Source organism: Aquarana catesbeiana, linkage group LG10 (genome assembly GCF_042186555.1).
Source record: "Aquarana catesbeiana isolate 2022-GZ linkage group LG10, ASM4218655v1, whole genome shotgun sequence".
Lineage (NCBI taxonomy): Eukaryota > Metazoa > Chordata > Amphibia > Anura > Ranidae > Aquarana > Aquarana catesbeiana.
In genome coordinates this window covers 31,142,663-31,154,765 of record NC_133333.1, presented here as the reverse complement: position 1 = coordinate 31,154,765, position 12,103 = coordinate 31,142,663, and the positions used below count along the sequence as shown (strand labels likewise).

The following is a 12,103-nucleotide window of genomic DNA, read 5'->3' as shown; positions in this document are numbered from 1 at the left end:
TGTTAAGGAAGCCTATACTATGATTGAAGAGGCTATATACTTACCTTTCCAGTGGCCTGTGTCTTCAAACTCAGACACTTTTCTGCTCCCCTTACACTGCAGGTATTCCACACTTCTAGATGTGTGAATATTGGCTCTTCCCACCACACACTGTTTGTCCTCTTGCAGGCTCTACATCACTATAGGATGCATGAGCCAGTTTGAGGAACCACGGAATGCAGAGCAAGTATTCGACACACCCAGAAGTGTATTCTACATGGAGTGGCCAAGGAGCAGCAACGCAGCAGAGTTTGAAGGCACAGGTCTCCTAGAAAGGTGGGTTTATAGCATTTTCTTTTACGGGGTGGATGTTCTTTAAAAGAGACCAGGTGGTGCAGGGTTGCTGTAATGGAAACCCCCACAGAAAGAAATGCTGTTGCTACCATTGCTGACTTCTTTCTGAAAATGCTAATCACCGGGTTGCTGACCCATAACAAGCATGAAGGTCAGGAAAATCTGAGTTAGGTCAGAGGTCCTTAGCCTGCATTTTTGTTCTGGGTTAGTCACTCAGAAAGCACTGAAAACCAGAATGGCAGCCAGATAATCAGTATTTTCAAAAGAAGAAAACTCAACAATGGCTGTCTTAATACTTTTTAAATCTTCTCCAGCCTACCACCCCTCCTTCCATTTTTTTTTTAATTCTTGCATAGCTTGTGAGTCCTGAATATTTCAAATGGTCATCTGCTCAGAAATCCAGCGGTGTCCTGCAGAATCCTGTCTGAATTCTGCCCTCTCTTGGTCCTGTGCTGTCATCTTTTTATATGACATCACCCTGAGGCCTGCCGGCTCTTCTGGCTTTAGCTTCCGGGCCTCGTAATGACTTGCTGCTAAGCCCACCACCCCTACTACTTTTTCTATAAAGCACTATACCTCCTGGGATATGTGACGTGCACATCCTAGGAGCCATAGCAGGCATAATGCCTAGGTGAATGACGAAGCATTAGGGGGTGGGGCAGAACTTTTTTTTTTTTAAAGTAAACAAAAAAAAGTGCTCTTCACATGGGGAGGAGGGAACTTCACAATAAGGATGAAGTTCCGCTTTAAGTACTGGTTTTCCCTAAACCCACCTACAGCCAAAACATTGTTTGGTTTAGGATAGTGTGGTGATGAGGGTTTGTCAGGTTTTTGTTGCTCATAGAGGAAAGAGGTAAAGCACAAAAAAGAATAGTTGATGGAATGTCAGCTTTTTTAGATACTGTTTCCACTTTATTTAATATAGTAAAGGGTCATGTATTCATGTATATATGCAATAAAAGTCTATATCTTGTCAATGTATCAGATTTTATCTAAATCCTACAATAAACATTCTTAAATGGAAACTATAATTTTTTTGGGGTATTTGTTTTATGTTTTAAACTAATATTATACAGTATATACAAACTTTACTTCACAAATAAACATTTTAATACAGGATGTACCCTTGACACAGGATTTCCAGAGCACTACGGGGTTTATAAGTAGAGAGTGCAGTTGAAGCTGTTTCCTTTCAGACACTCTAATTAAAATCTCAGAAATTCACTGGGTGAGATATAAGAGAACAGGATTTGGAATGAATTTCAGTATATGGCCATAGTACCCTTTTAACCAATCCACACTGACCATACATGCTCTACTATGAAGGATTCCATAAGAAAGGTAATGGGCAATGTTTCTTGAATATGGCAGCAACTGGATTGTCGAGAAGGTCTTTGATAATATCAATAATCCTGATTTTCAGCCTATGATAGCAGTGGTTTGGGCCCCTTTGTGGCCCTTGTTCCTCCCTTTGCATTGGAGTGTTTTATCCCTTTCTGTTTTCATGTCCTGATTTTCAGGAGTTGGGCTCCTTTTGGAACATGCATCTGCTTTTTAAGATATATGGATGGGTTCCACAGCTTCCTAATGAAGAAGACAAGATAGCCTATGAAATGCATTGAAGGCTAATACACCTCCACCCCAGGATCAGACTGACAGCTACTTTAAAGTGGTTGTAAGCTTCCATACATGAATTGTACCTATAGGTAAGGCTTACCTATAGGTACTGTAAATATCTCCTAAACGTGCACTGTTTAGGAGATATTTACTATATAATATTTACTATATATACAGCTGATGACGTCATTGGTGCATGCCCTATGCCGTAACTGGAAGCTCCCGCGTGCATGCATGTCACACAGAGTCCGCAGACCTGGAAGGAAGATTTGTGAAGATGAATGCGGCTTCCAGCAGTGACAATGCATCGGTTCAGGGCTTTGTTTGCAGGTAAGTTTCACATAATGTGCTAGTATGCAATGCATACCAGTACATTTATGGCTTTATTTTGCAGGTCACAAAAAAAATAAATTAACCCTGCGGTTTACTTCATCTTTAAGGATCGTCATCCTATAAAGAATTTTTTTGGCTGAAATCTGGAGTATTTTAAAGGTTAGTTTCAAAGAAAAGGTACACAAATCTTGTAAAATGAATTGTAAACCTTCTTATCAGGGGATAAATGTGTACCTAACACGCATGCATTTAAAAAAAAGCTTATTAAATGAGAATTTTGTGATAATAAAATCTATTTTTTATCCAAAAATTTGGTTAGATATGTTTTATACTTTCCAGTAGAAGCTGAAAAATTCTATCATCCTTTTCTTTTTCTTGGTGTGTATATGACAAAGGATTGGTCTTTGATTTGTTGCCATGTGCTCCCTACTTTGCCTTATTTAAATAAAAGTACTATTGAGTGGTCACAAGTTCATAATTAATAGGAAATTAAATATATTTTTATTTTATTTTTATGCTGTTCATTTCATTAGAAGATTTACTCTTATTTCCTGTCCTGGAGACACAGCAGGAGGTGAGGGGAAATCCCCTTTTAGATAGATTGGATTCATTGGAACGGGTGACCCCCATTGGAAGCAGTCCACTCTATTCCTGTTCTGATGACAGCCGTAATATTTTGGTTTTGCCATCACTTTCTGGTTTTGGTGACAATAAAAAAAACCAGGACAGACAGCGAGGGTGAATCTCCCCAGCAGCGATAAAAAATACAATAAAGACCTGTATAGTATTCTGGTTGTGTATTGTTCTATCCAAAACTGAAAAAAAACATGCTTTAAAAGCCAGGCTATCCAAAAGTAATATTTGTGGAGACCACAACTAATAGTTGTCCTGTGGACAGATTCCCCCACCTGAGCTGTGGATCTCTGCAGCTCCTCCAGAGTTACTATGGGCCTCTTGGTTGCTTCTCTAATTAATGCTCTCCTTGTCCGGCCTGTTGGTTTAGGTGGACGACCATGTCTTGGTAGGTTTGCAGTTGTGCCATACTCTTTAAATTTTCGGATGATGGATAGAACAGAGCTCCGTTAAATGTTCAAAGCTTGGGATATTTTTCTATAACCTAACCCTGCTTTAAACTTCTCCACAACTATCCCTGACCTTTCTGGTGTGTTTCTTGGCCTTCATGATGCTGTTTGTTCACTAAGGTTCTCTAACAAACCTCTGAAGGCGTCACAGAACGGCGGTATTTATACTGAGAATAAATTACACACATCTATTTACTAATTAGGTGACTTCTGAAGGCAATTGGTTCCACTAGATTTTAGTTCGGTGTATGAGAGTAAAGGGGGCTGAATACAAATGCATGCCACACTTTTCACATATTTATTTGTAAAAAAATTGGAAAAACATTTATAATTTTCCTTCCACTTCACAATTATGTGCCACTTTGTGTTGGTCTATCACATAAAATCCCAATAAAATATATTTACCTTTTTGGTTGTAACATGACAAAATGTCTAAAATTTCAAGGGGTATGAATAGTTTTTCAAGGCACTGTACCCCCTCTATTTTAGCAGGGTGCCATAATGACCTTTTTAGAGAATGACAGGGTCTCTTTAAAATGTCATGCTACAGAACTTATGCAACATTATTTTTATTATTTTCATTCTTCTTTAGGGAATTTTCTGAAATGGATTCTTTGGAATCATTTGATATGATCTCAGAGGAAGAAGTGGAGGAATTAAGGGCAGCTTTAGAAGAAGGTGACCTATATGCAGCAAGCGAAAAAATCAGTCAGTCTCTAAAAGATATTGAAAATGCTCCATTAAACATTGCAGTAACAGGAGAGTCAGGATCGGGAAAGTCTACTTTTGTCAATGCCATCCGCGGCCTGGATAATGATGAAGAAGATAGTGCTGCTAAAACAGGAGTCACAGAAACCACTAAGGAACCAAAAGCCTATCCACATCCACAGTACAATAACGTGACATTTTGGGATCTACCCGGAATTGGTACCCCAAATTTTAATCCAAGCGATTACCTCAAAGCTGTTGAGTTCCATCGATATGACTTTTTTATAATCATGTCATCAGAACGCTTCCGACACAATGATATGGAGCTGGCTAAAGAGATCAAGTCCATGGGAAAGAAATTTTACTTTGTGCGGTCGAAAGTAGATTCTGACTTGTATGCTTCTCAAAAGCGTCGGAAAAAGTCTTATAATGAAGAGAATATAATGAATGAGATTCGGGATGACTGCATTAAATGCCTAAATGATGGAGGGATCCAAGATGCAAAGGTGTTTCTCCTCTCCTCTCTAGACTTTAACAAATATGACTTCAATCAAATGCAAGAGACTCTTGAACAGGAACTTCCAAGTCAAAAGCGACATGTGTTCATGTTATGTTTGCCCAATATTTCCCTCCCAATTCTAGACAAGAAAAGAGAAGCCCTGAAGAAGCAGATCTGGAAGTGGTCAAGTGTCTCCTGTGCTGTGGCAACAGTTCCTATTCCGGGACTGTCAGTGGCTTGCGATGTTGGCATCTTGGTGAGAGAAATGACAAGATATCGGGATGCATTTGGCCTGGATCAAGGATCTCTTGAAAAGTTGGCCGACAGATTTGGTAAAGATGTCAATGAGTTGAAGTCTGTGATCAAGTCACCTATATTGGTAACAGAGATCAACAAAGAGCTTATCACCACCTTATTAACCAGAGGAGCAGCTGGGTCACTCATGTTCGTTGAATATTTAGCTAGTAATATACCTGTGATTGGCACAGCTGCAGCAGGTGGCATCTCGTTCGGTACAACATATTATATGCTTTATTGCTTCTTGAAAGATATTGCTGAAGATGCAGTAAGAGTTCTCGAAAAAGCTTTAGAGTCTTCTGTGTAGAAAATGTTATCATAGGTTTGTTACTCATATGACTGCTACACACAGCTTCAAAAATACCTCTTAATTACACATTGCAAATGTGCACACTATGACTAAATCTGTGTAGACTCCTAACCATCACACTTACCTATAGGGCTCAAAGTGTGTGGACACCCTTCCTAATTATTGACTTTGTTTCCAGTGAAGAGTACTGTTAATGATACAGCAATCAATTGTGCATTTTCAACCTTGGGCTACAGTTTGGGAAAGGTCTTTTTTCTGTCCAGCATGACTGTGCCCCCCTGAACAAAGCCAGCTCCATAAAGACATGGTTTGATGAGTTTGGTATGGAGTGGCCTACATAGAGCCCTGACCTCAACCCCAATGAACACATTTCGGATAAATTAGATTGCCAAATTCCAGCCAGGTTTTCTCATCCAACATTAGTAACTGATTTCACAAATATTCTTTTGGCTGAATGGGCCAAAATCCCCACAAAAATACTCCAAAATTTTGTGGAAAACCTTCCCAAAACAGTGGAGGCTGTTATAGCAGCAAAGAGGGGACCAACTCCATATTAGTACCATTATTATGGAATGTGTTTCCAGAAAGCTCATATTGGTATGGTAGTCAGGAGTCCACAAATGTTTTACTGTGTAGTACATCTTGCATTCAACAAATGACAAACAATTCCAAGTCTTTCCTTAACAACTTGATGAAAACTTTCCCCTCTTCTCCTTTAAAGGAAATCATGCAGACCCTCCACGTTATTATTTTCAGAATGCCGATTTCTAACCAGGTCTTCTCATCCAACATCAGTAATTGGCTTCACAGATGTTCTTTTGGCTGAATGAGCCCAAATCCCCACAGAAATACACAAACATCTCAGGGAAAGCCTTCCTAAAAGAGTGAAGGCTGTTACAGCTACAAAGAGGTGCCATGATTATAGAATGAGGTGTCCAACATGCTCACATTGGTGTGATGGGCAGGCATTAACAAAGATTCAACTGTGTAGTGTCTCTTGCATCCAACAAATAAGTCCAAGTCTTCCCTATCAGCCTATTATAGTGCACTTGAAAGAACCTTTCCCCTCTTGCTCTTCTTTACAGGAAATCCCACCCCTTGGGTATTTTCCACATGTAAATCAATGTATAACAGTTTTACATCCACCACACCTCGTCTTATTTATCTAAAGTTCTATCTCTTGACCCACTTTCTCTGTCTGATTTACCTGTCCAGGAAATCTCATTCTGCTATGTTAGGGCTGAAAAATATAAAAAATGTCCAGGCTTATAAAAACAACTATATGTTGGACTAACAAAATAACACCAAACTTCCTTTTGAAAGTACAGGCATGAGCATCAAACTTTCCTTTCCAAGAGTTTAAACGCATAAATACTTGTCAAAGTCCTCCATATCTGGTGATGGACAGCAGAGTCTTAGACATCCGGTTACCAGATCGCAGCTGCAGCATAGCACTTGAAAACTGTAGAACTGAAAGAACTGTAGAATACAAAGTCCATATCCTTCGGACTATTGCAGCTCACAAGTCATAGACATGCAGGCACATAACCACATAGTAGCTGGAACTTTTACAGACAGTTCAGGCACATGACCATCAGAGAAGATAAAACAGTTCAAGTACTTCACCATCAAATTCAGGTACTTAACCATGATAGCGGATGGAACAGTTCAGGTACTCGACCCTCAGAACAGGTGGAACTTGCACCAACAGTTCAGCTGCTGATCATTGGTAAAGACTTTATAGACTGTTGCTGCTGTCAAAAGTGTTTGTCTCCTTTCTCCAATATGCTTCTAGTTGACATCATGGCAGGTGTGTTACCAAATATGTCAGTCCAACATTTCTTAATTAACAACAATGCCCATATAGCCCATTATAGATTTCTGAACAGGCAAATCGATAACCATTAGTGACCTGGCTTAACACTGAAAAACTCAGCTTTCTACATTAAAGGTGAAATATTATTACAGGTATATTACTCATCCCCCACCTGAACTATACACTACTCTGTCTCAAATTATAGGCCCAACTTTAAACTGCTTCATGTGTGTTTCCTCTATGCACTTTGATCTCCTTCCACACTCTAAAGACATTCTGGCAGGCTAACCGGCTCTTGTCTACACTGATCCCAATATGTGCATATAATATGCCCATGCATACGTGTCACTGTACTCTACATGCCCGTCCCACCCCAAGCAATCAAGGAGAATTGAGGAAAACAAAACCTGAGAACCTATTTTATAACTCTTTTTCTTTTTATGAATTTTATGAAAACTCAATCAGGTGTATAGAACAGGGTGGTCAATGAATCACTGAGTGTCAGATATAACTGACCATATATATACCACTAGAACACCTCATGTTGAAAGACTTAAAAATTGTGTTCATTGCAATAATATTAACCTAAATGCACAATTATAAGTAGACATAAGTACTTTTTTTTTCCTTTATAAACAAAATGATTACTTTAAATTTAAACTGTCAATCATGCAGGAAAATGTACTTTATATGTAAAACCCCAGGCACACTCCCACAGTGGTAATGCCTTACAGTTCCACCAAAAAAAATATGTCAGAATATACAGAAGTAGATGCTGCCATAATTTAGCTTACATATACACAGAAAAGAACAATATATGTAAATGTTTGGGTATTCTTACACCCTTCAAACCATTTCAAGTATTATATAATTCCAGATATCAAAACAATCTTGCCGCCAATATTCAAACATTATTTGTTCTATATCATTTTATATTCCAACTCAATCAGAGAAAACCCTTATAAATCTATCATGCAGCATCAAGAGTATTAGCTGCTCTGGGTTACAATCAGTTCCAATGAAAACTTTCAGTACATTTGCATATTGTATAAAAATAACAACAAAAACAACATAAATTATTCAGTTTTACTGTAATCTTCATCTTTAGTTCTTGGACATCAAACCATATCAGACAGGTGGATTGATGCTGTTTAATAATGTCTAGGAACTAAACAAAATAAAAGGTATTTAGTGTGATATTTTTACAGTTCCTTCCTAGAAAGTAACAAATAGTTAGCAACAAACACATTTAACCAACACTTTCCACAAACTACAAAACATATGGCCATTATTTCTGTTATTCATGAGTGCATTTTTATAACCCGTATTAATTAAGCTCATATTACTTAATTAATTATCACCACGTGGATTTTCATTAAAGGATGTTCATTCAAAGTTGTCATTAACCATGGTTGAAATAATTCACAAGAACATTATATGGTGTTCATTACATTTGTGCACAAACATTATACATCACCAAACTCATATTGATGTTTCTATTGCAACCTCTTGTTCAATACTATACAGATCTACGAAACTTCTAGGAATAGATCTGGTTCCTTCTGTATTAACGAAAAAAAAATTAGTGTTGTAGCCTAAAACATCACACTATTACATTCACCAATAAAATTATAATAATCATGACTGCTATTCAGGATTTTAAAGGGTGTTAAAGCGGGGGTTCACCTATCTATCGTTTTTTTTTTTTTTCAGTTCATTCACAAACTTTTCTTCTCAGCATCACATACTCACATATTGTGTGTAATATGTCCGCCTGTGTCAGATTTAGTCGGAAAGAATAACTTATATTATTCACTGCAGGCGGTTTCCATCTTTATTGTGGGCATGTGAAGCCCACAAGCATTTATTTCCTGGATGTGGTGAATGCTGTGCTCCCAGCATTCACTGCTTGTTCCCGCACATGCTCAGTGGCATCCTGGGAAGCCTGAGACTAGCTCAAAGGAGTCTGGGAGAGGCTAGAAACACGCCTACTCCCACGGGAGGAGAACCAGGAAGTGCAAAGAAGAATAGAAAAATAAAAGGTAATTACGGCGATTTAAATTTTTTTAAACGGCATGTCAGCTTCTAGGCAAGGAAGAGAATACATACAGATAGTGTTCAAAATTTGGGTGGAACCCCGCTTTAACATCAATCAGCCATTTACTTTCTTTTCTTCTTTCAAATAATCCTAGATTTACATAACAAAAACTAACAATTTCAACTAGGATGTTATTTTTTCAACATAATTAAGCATTTCTTAGATGTTCAGCACTGTCCTGCTTTTCACAGGCACAAGCTTTTTTAAGGGGGGGTGGGTTAAGGGGAAATCTCCCTCTCTTAAGGGATCGTCTCCATCCAAGCAGACTCTCACAAATACAGTCTACAGCTGCAGCTCTTCCTTTCACAACATGCTGGACTATTGTCCATTGTCCGGTGGGGGGGGGGGGGGGGTGCTGCAAGCTGCAGCCATTCCTGCTAACTACTGATCTTTTCGGTTAAACATACAAAAACTCACTTAAACATCAGTAGCCAAATGCATTTTTACATATCATCCATACAAGCAACTTTTCCTCACCAATAGCTAGCTAAACAACCAACAAAAGAGCTCAACATTTAAACTCAACACATATATTACTGCAGTAATCACAATCTAAGCATCAATACAGGTCATATTTTTCCTTTTCCTACCTGTTTTCTGCTCATCATTTTCAAACCTCAAAGAACAACTATTTGAGCACCAGCGAAAGGGCCACTCGTCCACCTAATGCAGTCATCAGCTCATCTGTTCTATATCTCAAAAAATCTAAAGCTTGCCGGGGGTTCGCTAAGCACACAATGAGTGGAAACATTCGACCATCTACCCCCTTTGCTATATTTATCCAATTTAAATCAAACATATCTGCCACTAACTGCCACCAAAGCAAAGCTAGCAACAAACCTCCCATCACAGTGCACACTAATAATACAGTTTCGCAATTGTCAAAAAACATTACAATTCACAACAGTATTACTAGGATTATGGACCAATGTAACTTTGTAAAAAATGTCATACCAGGATTTTTTCTTTAGGTAACTTAGTAGGCAAATGTTTGCTATGGAACTGTACTACTCATCAACCAGAGCAGGGGAATGGGGTTCAGAGTTTTGTATATGAATGCTTCCATTTTTGTAACTGTTTCCTGTGAAAAGTAGGTATCCAAATTAGAACGGCAAATACCTGACAGGGAGACTACCAAAATGGATCAGTAATTCTCAGAATAGTAAAGGATATAAAATTACAAAATCCACAAGACAATTCATTGAGTGACTGTTTAAAGAACGATCACATACTGTAGCACAGTGAGTAGTCAAATTAAATGTATTGTATAAGATTCATAGGACATCAAATTGCACAATACATTTCTCTTTCATATTTTAGAGGGCAAATTCATCTAATCTTCTTTCTAAACTAAACAAGCTTATATTTACTAACCTTTTGTTACAATTGATAATAGTATTCATTTTTATTAAATAAATTGCTTGCTTTTGAAATTCCGGCAAGTAAAATAAAAGTTGTGTTATTCACACTCAAGACTCTTTCTTCACTACTCATATATTAATAAAGCCAACTATTGCAATTCCATTATCATTTGTATTTTGAAAATGTTATATATTTATTTATTACAGGTACTTGTATAGCACTGTCAATTTACATAGCACTTTACATATACAGTATATTGTACATTCAGTCCCTACCCCCAGGAGTTTATAATCTAAGATCCCTAACTCACATTCATACATACATACATACATTTACTAGGGCCAATTTAGACAGGAGCCAATTAACCTACCAGCATTAAAACAAATCTCTATCAGCGCAAATAATAATAACCTTAATCACTATATAGTGATATGAGTAGTAAGTGATATAACAAAATCCCACAAAAAAAAAAAAAAAAAAAAAAAGGAAAATACCCCCCCCCCCACCTGGCTGCTGCACACACAGAAAATGCTCAAAGAATAATAACCTTTATCATGTTCCCTGACTGGGAATAGTGAACAATACACAATATTGAAATATACAGGAATATATGGGAATAGTGAACAATAGACAATAAAGATAAAGTCCACACACTCAAAAGAAAAAAAATGTATAAAAAGAAGAGTCCAAATGCACAAAAATAATCCTCAGAGTCTTCTGCACAAAAACGCACAACACATAACTAGTGCATAAACGTTGAAAATGCAAGTGCTCTCCTCCACCTCAATATCCTAGCCGCTCACCTCATGTTCTGTTTCACCAGAAGGTCAGAAAAAGCAGGTTCCCTCTCAGGGATCTAAACGAATCAGCTGGTCATGGAGCTCCTATTCTGTCCATGCTGCCTCCGGCTGATTAGGTGGATACCAGCCAATACAGATTCCCTCAATGGGGTCCGGTGCACATAGGAACAGAAAAGGCAAAATCTAGTGCTCTCTGTATATCAAAACGGTTTATTTCCTCACAAAAACATTAAAGCGTTACTCACAAACGCAGCACTTGAGCAGTGCGGACTCAGGATGCATAAAAACGACAAGATGCTCGCGGGATGACGTTGCCACTGCGACTTCTTCCCCCTATACGCGTTACGTCAAATGGGCTACTACACCACTGTGATTTCTTCAGTAAGTGGTGGTGCCTATAACCTTCTAGAGGTACTCTTGATAAAACTAAAAATTGGCCTTGCTGTAAAAAATTGAAATTTGATGCCCCTGTCACACAGTTGCGGAAAAATTGGTCCTTGGGTGTTGGTGGTGCCTTCACCCCGTAACCTTCTAAAGGCAGAATAAGCCACTCTGGCAGCTGCGGTGGACTACGCACCAGTCTCTGCTTGGGTGACAGAGGATGAGGAGGATGATGATGGTTTAGTAAGCCAGTTCACCACCTCCTCTACATGCTGTGGCTGGATAGCACGGCCAACATCACTAAACAGAGAAAAAGGTGTCCACGTCCACTTTTGCCTGTGGACACAGACGCTGCTGGCCCCCTCATAGTGGCATGGCAACATCTGTCTCTCCTTGTTGGCCTCCCAGACATGATAGGGGGCAGGGGGGGCTTATTAACCAAATTTAATAGAAACAGGTAAATGTGT

General features: G+C 38.5%; 1 protein-coding gene across 1 annotated transcript in view; it reads left to right on the top strand.

Annotated features, from left to right (window-relative positions):
• The window catches only part of LOC141110536 (interferon-inducible GTPase 5-like), a 30,094-nt gene extending 19,533 nt beyond the window's left edge, over positions 1–10,561 (top strand). The window contains exon 2 of the mRNA XM_073601923.1: positions 3,958–10,561. Coding sequence (XP_073458024.1) covers positions 3,958–5,176 — 1,219 coding nt within the window. The 3' untranslated portion in view covers positions 5,177–10,561. The remainder of the gene's footprint in view (positions 1–3,957) is intronic.
• The last annotated feature ends 1,542 nt before the right edge of the window (positions 10,562–12,103 follow it).